Genomic DNA, 14,403 nt, shown 5'->3' on the forward strand with positions numbered 1-14,403 from the left:
AATAACACCAAAGTGAAAAACGCCAAGTGGAATAAGAATTTTGTGATTTCTCATTGATTTACAGCTAACATCTGGCCGCAGCGTTTTTTGGCAAAAAAAAAAAAAAAACGCCATGCGGCAGAATTGGCCTTTTTCTTGGTGTTTTCACACAAAAAAAAACAAAAAAAAAACACAAGTAGAAACTTAGCCCAAGGCTAGAAACATGGAGAGATTTACATAAACCTGTGTAGATGAAAAGTGGTGCAGTTGTCCATAGCGACCAGTCAGATCACTTTAATTTTGGAGGCTTTTCTAAAAATGAAAGCAGCAATCTGATAGGTTGCTATGGGCAAATGCACAAAAAAAAAATACAACTCATTGCATTTTTTTGGGGGGGGAAATACACGTTGTTGCCAGATGTTAGTTGTGAGTCAATAGGGAAATATAAACCACCACACTTACATAGGTGGAACAAAAGTGAAAAACAAAAACCACTATGGTTATCCCTTTCCCCCTCCCCCTAGGTCTTGACCAATACATTCCCCACATTTTGTAACAGACCAAAATCTTATACTGGACAAAGGACCATGCACTCCCATAAAGGCACAAATCGTGTAATATTTATTAAGCAAACTCTTGTAAATCTACAAGGTCAAAAAAATAAATAGAAAAAATAAATGTATAATTGATCTTATACAATTAAAAAAAAATTGTAAACTAATCCTTATGTAAAGAACTTGCACGACTAGGATAACAAATTTGCACTACTTAAAGTAAATGTTAATGGTCTGGTCCAAGCATGAACCCTGGCTGAGATAGGCACGTCCTGGCTCAAGAGGATATCCTTAAGGAGTGATGCACTTCCCCCGCTCGGTGACTTGCACCATTTCTCCCTCTTATAGAAGTGAAGACCGTGTGACTAGGGATCAGTCGTCTCGGATAGTCCTGGAGCAGAACGTGCTCTGCTTGTTGCTGGTTTGCCAGCTGCTCAACACTTTCAGCAAGCCGGCCAAGTCGGATGTTCATCTGATCCAGTATGTTGTTCCTCTCGCTTTCCACTCTTAGCAGGTTCTCAACTATAGAATTACTTTCATCAATGCACTTGTTGAAGTGTCTGAGATCTGAGTGAAGGACGTCCAGACTATGCATCATGCCATTTCGAAACCTCTTCTGGGAGGCAGAGAGAACCTTAAGAAGATGGGCACCATGATTGGGAGACCCGTTTGGAACACTGTGAGGTGAAGGTTGTTCTATGGTGTATCGAGAGGGACAGAGTTTGATTCTTTTTGTGTCAACCCGTCCAGGTGGCAGGTCTGTGTGGTCCGTGAAGAAGTCCATAGATCTCACATTACTCGTGTCCACAGGGAAGAGTTCTGGGAGCATCGGCCATTGGTCTGGATATATTGGGCTTTCTAGCTCTTCAGGTTCGGTCGTATTAGGCAACTCTGGTGAAATCTTTTTTCTCACCAGGAAGTTGTGACCATTCTGTGGTGTACACCATGAGCGTCCTGTAATAAAAGACAGAGGCAAAAAAGTGACTGGAAATTGTATGCAGAATTGGGTTGCAGAGCAGAATAGATTACTAGTTTACTACTAAAGAATAGGCTCGGCAGTTGATGACTTTTCCTGCATAAATTAGTTCAGCTTTCAGGTGCTTCCGTGGGCTGGAAAAGGTGGATACAGTCCTAGGAGACTCTTTCCTAGGAATGTATCCACCTTTTCCAGCCCACCGGAGCACCTGAAAGCTGAACTAATTGATGCAGGAAAAGTCAGCAATTGCCGAGCCGAGAAGTTCGTGACGAATTGAATTTACTTTAAGTTCGCTCATCTCTACCAAAGAAGAAAGTTTAAGGGAGTGTTGAAAACCTAGCGCATACGCTGCGCAAAATTTGTGGCAGCAGCAGGAAAAACGCCGCATATTCTTCGCTCACTATACACACAGGACTTTCCGGCTGCAGCCCTATGCGTGTAGTGCGTTTTGGAGGCGGGGCCATGTGTCGGCGTGACTGATGCGCAGCTCTGCCTCCAAAACTCACTACACACATAGGGCTGCCGCCGGAAAGTCCTGTGTGTATAGTGAGCGAGGAATACGCAGCGTAGCTGCCACAAATTTTGCGCAGCATGAAATACGCTGCTTTTACGCCAAGTGGGAACGCACCCTTAAAAGTTCTATGAAAAGTATTTAATAGAAAGTTAAACAGATTTGTAAATTATGTTAAAAAAAAGGGGAAATGTGTGCAGCTCACAAATCAAAAATCAGAGGATACGGTTGGTTATATGCCGAAACCCCAACGGCCGGGAATAAAATATAATATATAAAGAATATATACCCAATCCTTCTAAGATTTTACCCCAAAGGGTACACAATGAATTCCAAATTAATAGAGATGCTTCAATTGATATAAATTTATTATATAAAATTACTCTTATTTGTCTCATATCAATTGAAGCATCTCTATATTAATTTGGAATTCATTGTGTTCCCTTTGGGGTAAAATCCTAGAAGGATTGGTTATATATTCTTTATAGATTTGTAAATTACTTCTATTAAAAAATCTTAATCATTCCTGTACTTATAAGCTGCTGAATACTACAGTGGAAATTCTTTTCTGTTTGAAGCACAGTGCTCTCTGCTGACCTCTCTGTCCAATTTAGGAACTGTCCAGGGTAAAAGGAATTCTCCAGAGCAAACATATGCTGTTCTGGACAGTTCCTAAAATGGACAGAGATGTCAGCAGAGAGCACTGTGATCATGATGTCAGCAGACAGCTCTGTGTTTCAAAGAGAAAAGAATTTCCACTGTAGTATTCAGCAGCTTATAAGTACAGGAAGGATTAAGATTTTTTAATAGAAGTAATTTACAAATCTGTTTAACTTTCTGGCACCAGTTGATTTAAAAAAAAAAAAAAATACAAATAAAAAAGTTTTTCTTCACCAGAGTACCCCTTTAAAGACTTTTCATAGAACTCAATTCCAAGAATGTGGCGTCAGACAGTTTAATACCATAGAATGGGCATGAGGAGATTATCACTTCCTGCATTTTTCTTATAAGTCATGTGATCAATCATTGTGACTCATGGGAGAAAAAGGAGTTTCCTTTGGGGGGGGGGGGAACTCCATACTATGAGCATGTGATTTTGAATGTGCAAGTATACTGCGCATGCGTGCGGACCCCCTAGGATAGGTGGTAGATTTTCCTAAGCCGAATCTACCCTAAACCAGTTTGTACATGTTAAGCAGATGAGTCTGGCTATGAATGACATGTGTAGAGATAAGCGAACTTACAGTAAATTCGATTCGTCACAAACTTCTCGGCTCGGCAGTTGATGACTTTTCCTGCATAAATTAGTTCAGCTTTCAGGTGCTCCCGTGGGCTGGAAAAGGTGGATACAGTCCTAGAAGACTCTTTCCTAGGACTGTATCCACCTTTTCCAGCCCACCGGAGCATCTGAAGGCTGAACTAATTTACGCAGGATAAGTCATCAACTGCCGAGCCGAGAAGTTCGTGACGAATCGAATTTACTGTAAGTTCGCTCATCTCTAGACATGTGCAAAGGCACTTTCTCAGTATGCACATTACATACGTGATGCATGTTTACGAACAGTCTAGTGTGGCAGCATGGAGCACGTACGAGTCTGCAGGGGTTATCCTCCTCTGTATACATGGCTTCTGACCTAATCAGAATCTTTTTGGAGGTCAGAGATTCTGTGAGTAAATTCTTTAGTGTTACCAGACTTCTTGTTTGCAATGTAATGGGTAGAGATGAGCGAACTTACAGTAAATTCGATTAGTCACGAACTTCTCAGCTCGGCGGTTGCTGACTTTTGCTGCATAAATTAGTTCAGCTTTCCGGTGCTCCGGTGGGCTGGAAAAGGTGGATACAGTCCTAGGAAAGAGTCTCCTAGGACTGTATCCACCTTTTCCAGCCCATGGGAGCACCTGAAAGCTGAACTAATTTATGCAGGAAAAGTCATCAACTGCCGAGCCGAGAAGTTCGTGACGAATCAAATTTACTGTAAGTTCGCTTATCGCTAGTAATGGGCATAAATCGTGTTGGGTTTTCCACAATAATTAGGTTGGGCATTAGGTTATGGAATAGACAAGGGTTTATTCACACAAGGCAATTAAAGGGGTACTCCACCCCTAGACATCTTATCCCCTATCCAAAGGATAGGGGATAAGATGTCTGATCGTGGGGGTCCCGCTGCTGGGGACCCCCGCAATATAGCACGCAGCACCCACCTGTTACTGCTCCGGAAGCGCTGGAGGGTCTGGCTCCCGACCACGGAAGATCGCGACGTCAATGCTCCGCCCCCATGTGCCGTCACGCCTCACCCCCTCAATGCAAGTCTATGGGAGGGGCCGTGACGGCAGTCACGCCCCCTCCCATAGACTTGCATTGAGGGGGCAGGGAGTGATGTCACACGGGGGCGGATTCGTGATGTCACAATCTTCCATCCCCCGGGAGCCAGACCCGCCAGCGCAGTAACAGGTGGGTGCTGCGTGCTATATTGCAGGGGGTCCCCCCGCGATCAGACATCTTATCCCCTATCCTTTGGATATGGGATAAGATGTCTAGGGGTGGAGTACTCCTTTGTTTTGTTTTAGGCAACGATTTTCACAAGACCACAGTATGTGAACAAGCCTTGAAACAGCTTGAGGTGGTTTGTAGACAATTTGAGCCTTTTTTGGATGTTGCTTGAAAATACATACAGGCCAAAATATATCAGAGATTTGTAATTCAGTAGAGTGCGTGGTGCAGCAGAATCACACTTCGGGTACGTTCACAGCGCGGATTTTTTTTAGCGGGTTTTCCGCTGCGTATTTGAAAGTGGACAGGCTCTTCTCAACTGTCCGCAGCAGATTTTCCGCGGCGGAATTTACGTTGAGGAAAATCCGCTACAGTCCCTACTGACTTCAACGGGGCTCGTGGAAAATCTGCGGACAGCCGAGAAGAGCCCGCCCACTTTCAAATACGCAGCGGAAAACCCGCGCGTGTGAATGTACCCTAAAAAAAATAAAAAAAATAAACCAATAGGAGACTGCTGCACTAGGATTTCTGAGCAGAATTTTTCCACTCGGAAATTCAGTAACGGGAGGGGGTCGGCTGCTCCCGTTAACACTATACAATGAATATAATTTACAGGGGCAGAAAGTGTTCATACCCTCAGTCATGAACAAAAAAAAATAATAATAATAATTTGATTTTGCCGCACTGTTCTGGTTCATGGTTAAATGAGATCTTGTGACTAGAGATGAGTGAATTAACAGTAAATTCGATTCGTCACGAACTTCTCGGCTCGGCAGTTGATGACTTTTCCTGCATAAATTAGTTGAGCTTTCAGGTGCTCCCGTGGGCTGGAAAAGGTGGATACAGTGATTGGAGACTCTTTCCTAGGAATGTATCCACCTTTTCCAGCCCACCGGAGCACCTGCAGGCTGAACTCATTTACGCAGGATAAGTCATCAACTGCCGAGCCGAGAAGTTCGTGACGAATCGAATTTACTGTATGTTCGCTCATCTCTACTTGTGACACTCCACTACAGGCGTAACACGGCGGCAAGTCCCGGCTCTGACCGTAGGTCTAATGACCCAAATTGCGTTGGAGTTTGTTTAGGTTATCCTATCTGTGGTTAGGTCGAGACTTGCTGCCATAATACGCCCATGTAAAGCCAACCTTACTGTAGGTCTAGTCCAGCGGTCTTCAACCTGCGCGACCGCCAGATGTTGCAAAACTACAACTCCCAGCATGCCCGGACAGCCAACGGCTGTCCGGGCATGCTGGGAGTTGTAGTTTTGCAACATCTGGCGGTCGCGCAGGTTGAAGACCACTGGTCTAGTCACACAACTGTTGAGGCGCAGTACAAAAACTGCACGTGGTAATTTATTGAAAGGGTGAATTCACACGTGGCCGATTTGTTGCAGACATTTCCATTACAACGATACGAGAATATAAATTCACACTTACTGGCGTCTTCCCCGGAGCACGGCTCTTGAGGATGATCCGAATCGAAGAATTCTATTCCGTCAATTACTTCAGCAGGTAGAACTTTCTTGAGCTCCTCCTCATACGGGGTGTAGTAGACCTTGTAGGCCGAGGGTCCAACCTGGTCCATCAAAAGACTCTTCTCATGGTTGAGTTTATGCCTCAGCTTCCGCTTCACGTCACTGAATCTCTTCTTACAATGGTGGACAAATCGCTGCTTGTTTCCCACGGAGTTGACGGCATCGCAGATCTCCTGCCACATCTGACACTTCTTCAGAAAGGGGGTCCTGGACTTGGATTTGCCCAGGAGCTGCTCGTACACCGGCACCAGTCTGGAGACAAGGGTCATGTTCTCCACATTGGAGAACCGGATGTTCCTTGGGCGGCTTTTCAGCTTTGAAGGAAGCAGGTTTATTGGAGGGCCGGTGTTGGGTTTGAGACCTTTTCGGATTTTCCAGGTTCTTTGTCTTTTTAACCCCTTCACCTCATCGGTCTCTTGCTTCCTAAAATGCCAATTCATACAGGTCTCCTCCCTTGTTTCCTCTGGATTAAGAAGCTGTCCTGCATTATCAAGAGCTGCACATGTATTTTCTGGTTTGGGAGCATTTTTGGCATTCGAGGCTCTCCCACAGTTTGCACCCCCTCTTCTCCTTCGTCTTTTCATCTTTCTTTTGGCATAGAACTGGAGCAGAAGAGGCTTCTGACATATAAAACCAGTCTCCCTCCTTGAGAACAGGTGTGTCAATGAAACTATATGAGGCACATGTGCAGAATAAATCCCTGTCATCAAGCCGTCTACCAGAATGAGAGGAACACACAGTGGCCCCCATTTATCATTGTAGGTGAAGCATTTTTTACTCCTTTTTTTGTGTGCTGGTAATGTGTAGGAGTAGTGTTGGGCGCGAATATTGGAATTTTGAATTTTTATTGCAAATTTGCGAATATATTCGCTATATATTCAAAATTGCGAATATTAGTTTTTTCCCGCATATTTGCATGTGCGAATATTCGCATATTCCTTCTTTTCAATTGTGGGCCAATTAGAATGAGGCAAATCCACATGTCAGAGTAGAGATGAGCGAACTTACAGTAAATTCGATTCGTCACGAACTTCTCGGCTCGGCAGTTGATGACTTATCCTGCGTAAATTAGTTCAGCCTTCAGGCGCTCCGGTGGGCTGGAAAAGGTGGATACATTCCTAGGAAAGAGTCTCCTAGGACTGTATCCACCTTTTCCAGCCCACCGAAGCACCTGAAAGCTGAACTAATTTATGCAGGATAAGTCATCAACTGCCGAGCCGAGAAGTTCGTGACGAATCGAATTTACTGTAAGTTCGCTCATCTCTAGTCAGAGGTTATCAACAACATCTCTAGCAACCAATAGAAAAGTTGCCCACCCCCCTCACTGTTTTCTTCCGCACATATGCGAATATAACAAATACGCGAAATTCGTCTAAATATTCGTGAAATATCGCAAATTCGAATATGGGCAATGCTGCTCATGACTATGTAGGAGAACCAAATGTATTAAATGGTCACAGAGCATTTGATAAATTTTTGTGCAGGTCACATTTTCTGAAGTTTCTCTCTTCACATGCACCAAAAAGCTAAGTCTGGGCTGGTGTAGTTTTAGAGACTTGTCACTGGCTTTGCGCCTTTTTTGCTCCTTTTCACAAAAAGGCGCAGTTGATAAAAACCCTTCCATATCATGTGTATTGCCAAAATCAGTGGATTGCAACTCAAAATCACCAGAAATTTGTAAACCAAAAGGCGCAAATAAACCCTGCTTGCTCCTTTTTTGCGCCTTTTCTAGACACAAAAAACAGTCTAAAGACAATGATAAATGTGGGCCAGTATGTAAGGCTAAGTTCACACTGTGTTTTCATTTTCCACCACAGGTAGGGTGGGTTCACACTGTGGGTTTGTTTCCCTTGACACATTAAAGGAGTACTTATCCCCTCTCCACAGCATAAGGGATAAGTAGCTGATCGCGGGGAGTCTGACTGTTGGGGGGGCCCCCGCCATCTCCAGGACAGGGCCCCCCCCCCCCGCCATCTCCAGGACAGGACCCAGGCACTCTCAGTAAGGAGCGTGTATCGTCTACCGGTAGAAAGCACGGGCTCAATTCATTTCTATGGGAGCGTTAATGATGCCGGAGAGCTGTACTCAGGTCTTTTTGTCACGCTCCCATAGAAATGAATGTAGCGCGTGGCGGCTGGTCCCATCCCGGTGATCGCGGGGGGCCCCAGCGGTCAGATGGTGGCTGTCCAGGCATGCTGAAAGTTGTAGTTTCTCAACAGCTGGAGGATCACAGTTTGGAGACCACTGCTTTTAACTAACATGCTGCCCATAAAGTATATTCCCATGTAACCCCTGGGGATTACTGTTGTGTTATTATTCTGCAATTGCATGAAGTGTCCAGTAGATGGCAGATGGCACAAGTGAATAAACTTAAAGGGGTACTCTGCTCCTAAATCCAAAGGATAGGGGATAAGATGTCTGATCGTGGGGGTCACACCACTGGGGACCCCCGCGATCTCAGCTTCAGCAGCCCAGACATCTGGTGCACAGAGCGAAATTCACTCTGTGCTGGATGACTGGTGATGCGGGGCAGAGGCTCGTGATGTCACTGTTATGCCCCCTTAGTGTACGTCGGTGGAGTCTCCAGAGGCGGGACCCCTGCGATCAGACATCTTATCCCCTATTATTTGGATAGGGAATAAGATGTCTAGGGGCAGAGTACCCCTTTAATAGTAACTGGAGCTGGTGAAGGAGGAGCCTGGACATGTGCTTGTGGCATCTTGGATTATTGCAGGTCAGCAGAAAGAGGGAGGACACAGAGGAAACAGCCTGTCGGGATCTGCTCCCAAGAGAGAGAGGAATCTATTGACAAGTTGACAAGATCCAGAGCTGGTTGCAGAAAAGCCCTCTGTAAGTAGTGAATTGTATAGCTGGAGTGACCGGAGTTACTGCCTGTGAAAGGGTAAGCCTGACACTCTTCATTCCCAGCTCCACAACAAGGCATCCTCAGCTTACATACAGATAAAAGACTTAAATCTCCATTTTACTGACATTTTGAGAGTTTCAGCCTATTTCAAGTAACACTATGGAGAAGAACTCTGTATGTGCCCCCTCTTTTTATTGTGCACCAAGTGAAGGTACCCAACGGCCACTAGGTGTAAGATTATGGTGGGCCGCAGGTTTTATTGTGAGTGGATAAGACCTATATACACATATGGCATTTGGCTGATTTTTGTTCTGCACCGTGCCTTACTGTTTTCTTATGTTGTGTATGGTGGTTCAGGTTAGCTTTGTGTTAGTCTTAATAATTATTCAGAGATATTCCCAACAGGACTCCACATCCATACATTAGGCCTCTCTGAACTGGGTGCTGCGACACACTAGTGTGTTGGTGGCAATCCCCAGGTGTGTTGCTGCTCAAGTGGCCGCAGTGCCAGCTAACTGTTCAAGATCTGCAGCATGGGTCGCAGCCACTTTAAATCAGTGGGCGGTGGCTGCCGGCACTGACAAGTGACATCCCTGACATGAGGGGAGTCACTAGTCAGTGCAGAACAGAGGATGTCTGTCCCACCGAACCCATGCACCTGAGCTTGCCAGAGTGCATCAGGGGACACAGGACAGATAAGAAATGCACAGTAGGGGGTCAGAGGGAGGATCAGAGGAGGAAATGATGTGGCACAGGGGGTGATAAAGGGGGGTTGAAATGGCACAGGGGGTGGTAACGAGGGGGGATGAAATGGCACAGGGGAGGATCAAGACGTTAATAATGTGGCACGGGTTGACAAAGTGGGGTTAATTATGTGGAACGGGGTGGTCAAGAGGGGCGGGGTAGAAATGGCACAGGGGAGGATCAAGGGGGAATTAAATTGCATATGGGGTGATATAGAGGGGTGATGAAGTGGCAAAGGGTGGGTTCAAGGGGGGGAGGAATGAAGTGGCATTGTAGGGATCAAAATGGGGATATAAAGTGGCATGGGGGGAGTAAATTGCACAGGGGGATGATGGAGGGGATGAAGTGGCAAAGGGGGTGATGAAATGGCATTGGGGAGGGGGGTTTGGGGGTAGCTGTACGGTACGGTGAGGGGTGTGTCACCAAACTATGTATGTCTAAAATGGGTCACCAACATGAAAAGTTTGGAAAGCTCTGCTTTGTGCACAATAAAAGTAGGTTCAAGTTAGCGTTGTTTCAGTTTTCTTAATCACATAGAGATGTTCCCAACGGGACGCAACAACCCTGGATGCTCCATTGGGTGGAGGCATTACCACAGATATGTAACAAAACTCCCAGATAACGGAGGCTCAGGATTGGCCTGCCGAGCGCAGAGAGCTAACAAGGGTAAAGGACAACAGGTGGACATCCTCAAAACCTGTTACACATGTATCTTATACAGCAAAATCTCCGTTAGGGGACACCTCCCAATAGCGGACAGTTTTTAAAGGGGTACTCCCGTGGAAAACTTTTTTTTTTTTTAATCAACTGGTGCCAGAAAGTTAAAAAGATTTGTAAATCACTTCTATTAAAAAATCTTAATCCTTCCATTACTTTTTAGGGGCTGTATACTAAAGAGAAATCCAAAAAAGAAATGCATTTCCTCTGATGTCATGACCACAGTGCTCTCTGCTGACCTGCTGTGCATTTTAGGAACTGTCCAGAGCAGCATATATTTGCTATGGGGATTTTCTCCAGCTTTGGACAGTTCCTAAAATGGACAGCAGAGGTCAGCAGAGAGCACTGTGGTCATGGGGTGGGGGGGGGGGGGGGTATAATTCGGCACAATGCACTGGGAAATAAGTTGGTGCAAGGTATAAAAAGGGGGATAAAATGATACTGGGGGGGGGGGGAATAAAGGGAGATTAAACTGCACTGGGAGATTGTACTGTAACATTGCTTTTCTCACGTTTTATAGGTAATTACACTCTGGAGTGAGGACAGTACAGTATTTGGTTATTTTTTAGCTTTTTTTTTCCAATAGGGGACATCTCTCAATAGTAGACACTAGAGATGAGCGAACTTACAGTAAATTCGATTCGTCACAAACTTCTCGGCTCGGCGGTTGCTGACTTTTCCTGCGTAAATTAGTTCAACCTTCATGTGCTCCGGTGGGCTGCAAAAGGTGGATACATTCCTAGGAAAGAGTCTCCTAGGACTGTATCCACCTTTTCCAGCCCACCGGAGCACTGGAAAGCTGAACTAATTTATGCAGGATAAGTCATCAACTGCCGAGCCGAGAAGTTTGTGACGAATCAAATTTACTGTAAGTTCGCTCATCTCTAGTAGACGCTTTTTTATTCCCTGTGAGTGTCCACTATTGGGAGATTCTACTGTATACTGTTCAAAAGTACATAAATAAACACATATATACGCACTTGATATGTACACTGCAGTGGGGGTGATCCTGGCTGTACCTGTGTGGATGCTGGGTGGGCAGGCAGGCAGGCAGGCAGTCTCAGGGCAGGCAGCGCTCCAGCACACAGCTGCATCTGTCACATTTACATGGCCACACGAATACCTGACAATGTAACATTGTATCAACAGCATCATCACAGGAGGAGCAGCCAGTAAGGGGGTCCGGCACAACGTCTGCCATTGTTATCCGGCCCCTGACTGGTGGTCACTCCGGCTCCTACTATTGGAGGATCATTCATAGGACAGCATTGGATGGAGGGAGCAGCGTACAGCCTCCAGCCCTGCCTGCTGTTCAGTGTACAGGGATAATGGGGGGGGGGGGGGGCTGAATAATTAACCATCGCCTGGCACCGTGCTGGAGGACAAACGTCTCTGACAGCCAATGTGACAATAGACGTGTGTGGATATGACGTGAAATATTCACGCCTCCGTAAAACTGAGACAGTCACGGTTTGTTGGATGGATATGGTGCAATTTGTGGGCAACCTGTTACTGACGCAGTTGAGCTGAGTTAGCCAGAGCAGTAGCAGCACAACGGGTCCTATGTAAAATAGCAGTCCTATGTAAAATCATGCATAATGGCAATCAAAATAGGCCTGTTGGGTTATTCTTAGGACTTATAGGGGTGCATCCATATGTCCAGGAGGAAGCCCCCCCCCCCCATACACGTCATTTGGTCGGCTGACATTAATGTAATGTATATGCGTGCGTCAATTCCATTGACCTTAATGGGAGCTACGCTTTTTATGTAACGCCAATTAAAAAGTGAAAAACGAAAAAAAATTCGTAGAGAAAAAAACTAAAACAAAAAATTGTCGTAGAGAATGCTGAATGTTAAGAACCTGACCCAATGTTTTCCGTACAGGGTGTCTCTTGCTGTTGCAAAACTACAACTCCTAGCATGCCCGGACAGCCGAAGGCTGTCCGAGCATGCTAGGAGTTGTAGTTTGCAACAGCTGGAGACACACCATTTGGAAACCACTGCCCTGACCGATCAAAGATGTGTGCGATTCGAGCGTTCTCTCCCGGCTCTGTATGAAGGGACCAAGACGACTCATATTGTAAGTCTATGGGGCCATCCTGGGTTCATAGACACAGAGAAGGGAAAGAAGCACACAGCAGTGGGCTTCCCTCCCTGCTCGTTCTCATTATCACTCAAGGTCCGAACACCTAAGGGGAGATTTTTCAAAACCTGTGCAGAGGAAAAGTTGCCCAGTTGCCCATAGCAACCAATCAGATCGCTTCTTTCATTTTTAACAAGGCCTCTGCTAAAGGAAAGAAGCGATCTGATTGGTTGCTATGGGCAACTGGGCAACTTTTCCTCTGCACAGGTTTTGATAAATCTCCCCCCTAGACCCCACCCGGAATAAACTTTTGACATGTAGTTAGGACACGTTTTTTTTTTTTTTTTTTTTTTAAATCTCTTATTGACAGGTACAGTTTAAACACTATGAGCCATTTGGCAGGTCCCAGACCTATCAGACATATATGGCGTACACCCTGTGGATATGCCATAGGTGGGAATACCAGTCGGGATTTTCTGTCCCAAGTAGGAGAAAATCCCCATATCAAACATGTACTGCCGTGGACCGTAACTAAAATGAACAGAGATGTCAGCAGAGAGCACTGTGCTCGTGATTCAGCAGAGAGCTCTGTGTTCCAAAAAGTAAAAAATTTCCTCTGTATTATTCAGCAGCTAATAAGTACTGGAGGGATTGAGATTTTTTAATAGAAGTAATTTGCAAATCTGTTTACAGTAACTTTCTGGCACCAGTTGATTTTAAAAAAAAGTTTTCCACCAGATTACCCCTTTAAATTGAATACCAGTCTACCATATATACTCGAGTATAAGCCGAGTTTTTCAGCACGATTTTTCGTGCTGAAAACACCCCCCTCGGCTTATACTCGAGTGAACTCTCCACCCGCAGTGGTCTTCAACCTGCGGACCTCCAGAGGTTTCAAAACTACAACTCCCAGCAAGCCCGGGCAGCCATCGGCTGTCCGGGCTTGCTGGGAGTTGTAGTTTTGAAACCTCCGAAGGTCCGCAGGTTGAAGACCACTGCGGCCTTCGACATCATCCAGCCCCCCTCTCACCCCCCTTTAGTTCTGTACAGTACTCACCTCCGCTCGGCGCTGGTCCGGTGCTGCAGGACTGTCCGGAGAGGAGGTGGTCCGGTGGGATAGTGGTTCCGGGCTGCTATCTTCACCGGGGAGGCCTCTTCTAAGCGCTTCGGGCCCGGCCCCAGAATAGTCACGTTGCCTTGACAACGACGCAGAGGTACGTTCATTGCCAACGTACTTCTGCGTCATTGTCAAGGCAACGCCTCTATTCCGGGCCCGCAGCGCGGAGAAGAGGCGCCCCCAGTGAAGATAGCAGCCCGGAACCGCTATCCCACCGGACGACCTCCTCTCCGGACAGCCCTGCAGCACCGGACCAGCGCCGAGCGGAGGTGAGTACTGTACAGAACTAAAGGGGGGTGAGAGGGGGCTGGATGATGTCGAAGGCCGCAGTGGTCTTCAACCTGCGGACCTCCGGAGGTTTCAAAACTACAACTCCCAGCAAGCCCGGACAGCCGATGGCTGCCCGGGCTTGCTGGGAGTTTTAGTTTTGAAACCTCTGGAGGTCCGCAGGTTGAAGACCACTGAGGGCGGATGATGACAAGAGGATGATGAAGGGGGGGTGTGGGATGATGACAAGAGGATGATGAAGGGGGGTGTGGGATGATGACAAGGGGATGATGAAGGGGGGGGGGGGTGTGGGATGATTACAAGGGGATGATGAAGGGGGTGGGGATGATGACAAGGGGATGATGAAGGGGGGGATGTGCGGGATGATGACAAGGGGATGATGACAGGTGATGATGATGAGGGTCTGGATGATGACAGGCGGTGATGATGATGATGAGGATGTTAATGATGGGTCTGGATGATGACAGGGGGGGATGATGTATTTCCCACCCTAGGCTTATACTCGAGTCAATAACTTTTCCTGGGATTTTGGGTTGAAAT

General features: G+C 46.3%; 2 protein-coding genes across 4 annotated transcripts in view; both read right to left on the reverse strand.

Annotated features, from left to right (window-relative positions):
* KBTBD3 (kelch repeat and BTB domain containing 3) overlaps positions 1–14,403 on the reverse strand; it is a 33,586-nt gene that overhangs the window by 13,705 nt on the left and 5,478 nt on the right. Inside the window, exon 1 of one of the 3 annotated variants that reach the window (XM_056561611.1) lies at positions 11,394–11,632. The exons of 1 other annotated variant lie outside the window; for it this stretch is intronic. The gene's annotated coding sequence lies outside the window, so the exon portion shown is untranslated. Of the gene's footprint in view, positions 1–11,354; positions 11,633–14,403 lie in introns of those variants that run through there. One more of the 3 variants, XM_056561610.1, reaches the window with a different exon arrangement.
* LOC130358406 (uncharacterized) lies at positions 590–6,852 on the reverse strand. The gene is made up of 2 exons (XM_056561613.1): positions 5,950–6,852; positions 590–1,487 (listed from the first exon to the last, which is right to left on the reverse strand). The coding sequence occupies exons 1-2, from the start codon at positions 6,752–6,754 to the stop codon at positions 811–813; spliced, it is 1,482 nt and encodes a 493-aa protein (XP_056417588.1). The 5' UTR covers positions 6,755–6,852; the 3' UTR covers positions 590–810.

The sequence above is a fragment of the Hyla sarda genome, chromosome 2 (genome assembly GCF_029499605.1).
Source record: "Hyla sarda isolate aHylSar1 chromosome 2, aHylSar1.hap1, whole genome shotgun sequence".
In the NCBI taxonomy this organism is placed as follows: Eukaryota; Metazoa; Chordata; class Amphibia; order Anura; family Hylidae; genus Hyla; species Hyla sarda.

Excerpts from the sequence above, each read along its gene's own strand:
- LOC130358406 (XM_056561613.1), bottom strand. The coding sequence starts at position 6,754 with ATGACAGGGATTTATTCTGCACATGTGCCTCATATAGTTTCATTGACA. Across the intron at positions 1,488-5,949 it reads GTGCTCCGGGGAAGACGCCA|GACGCTCATGGTGTACACCA; the intron begins GTAAGTGTGAAT and ends CTTTTATTACAG.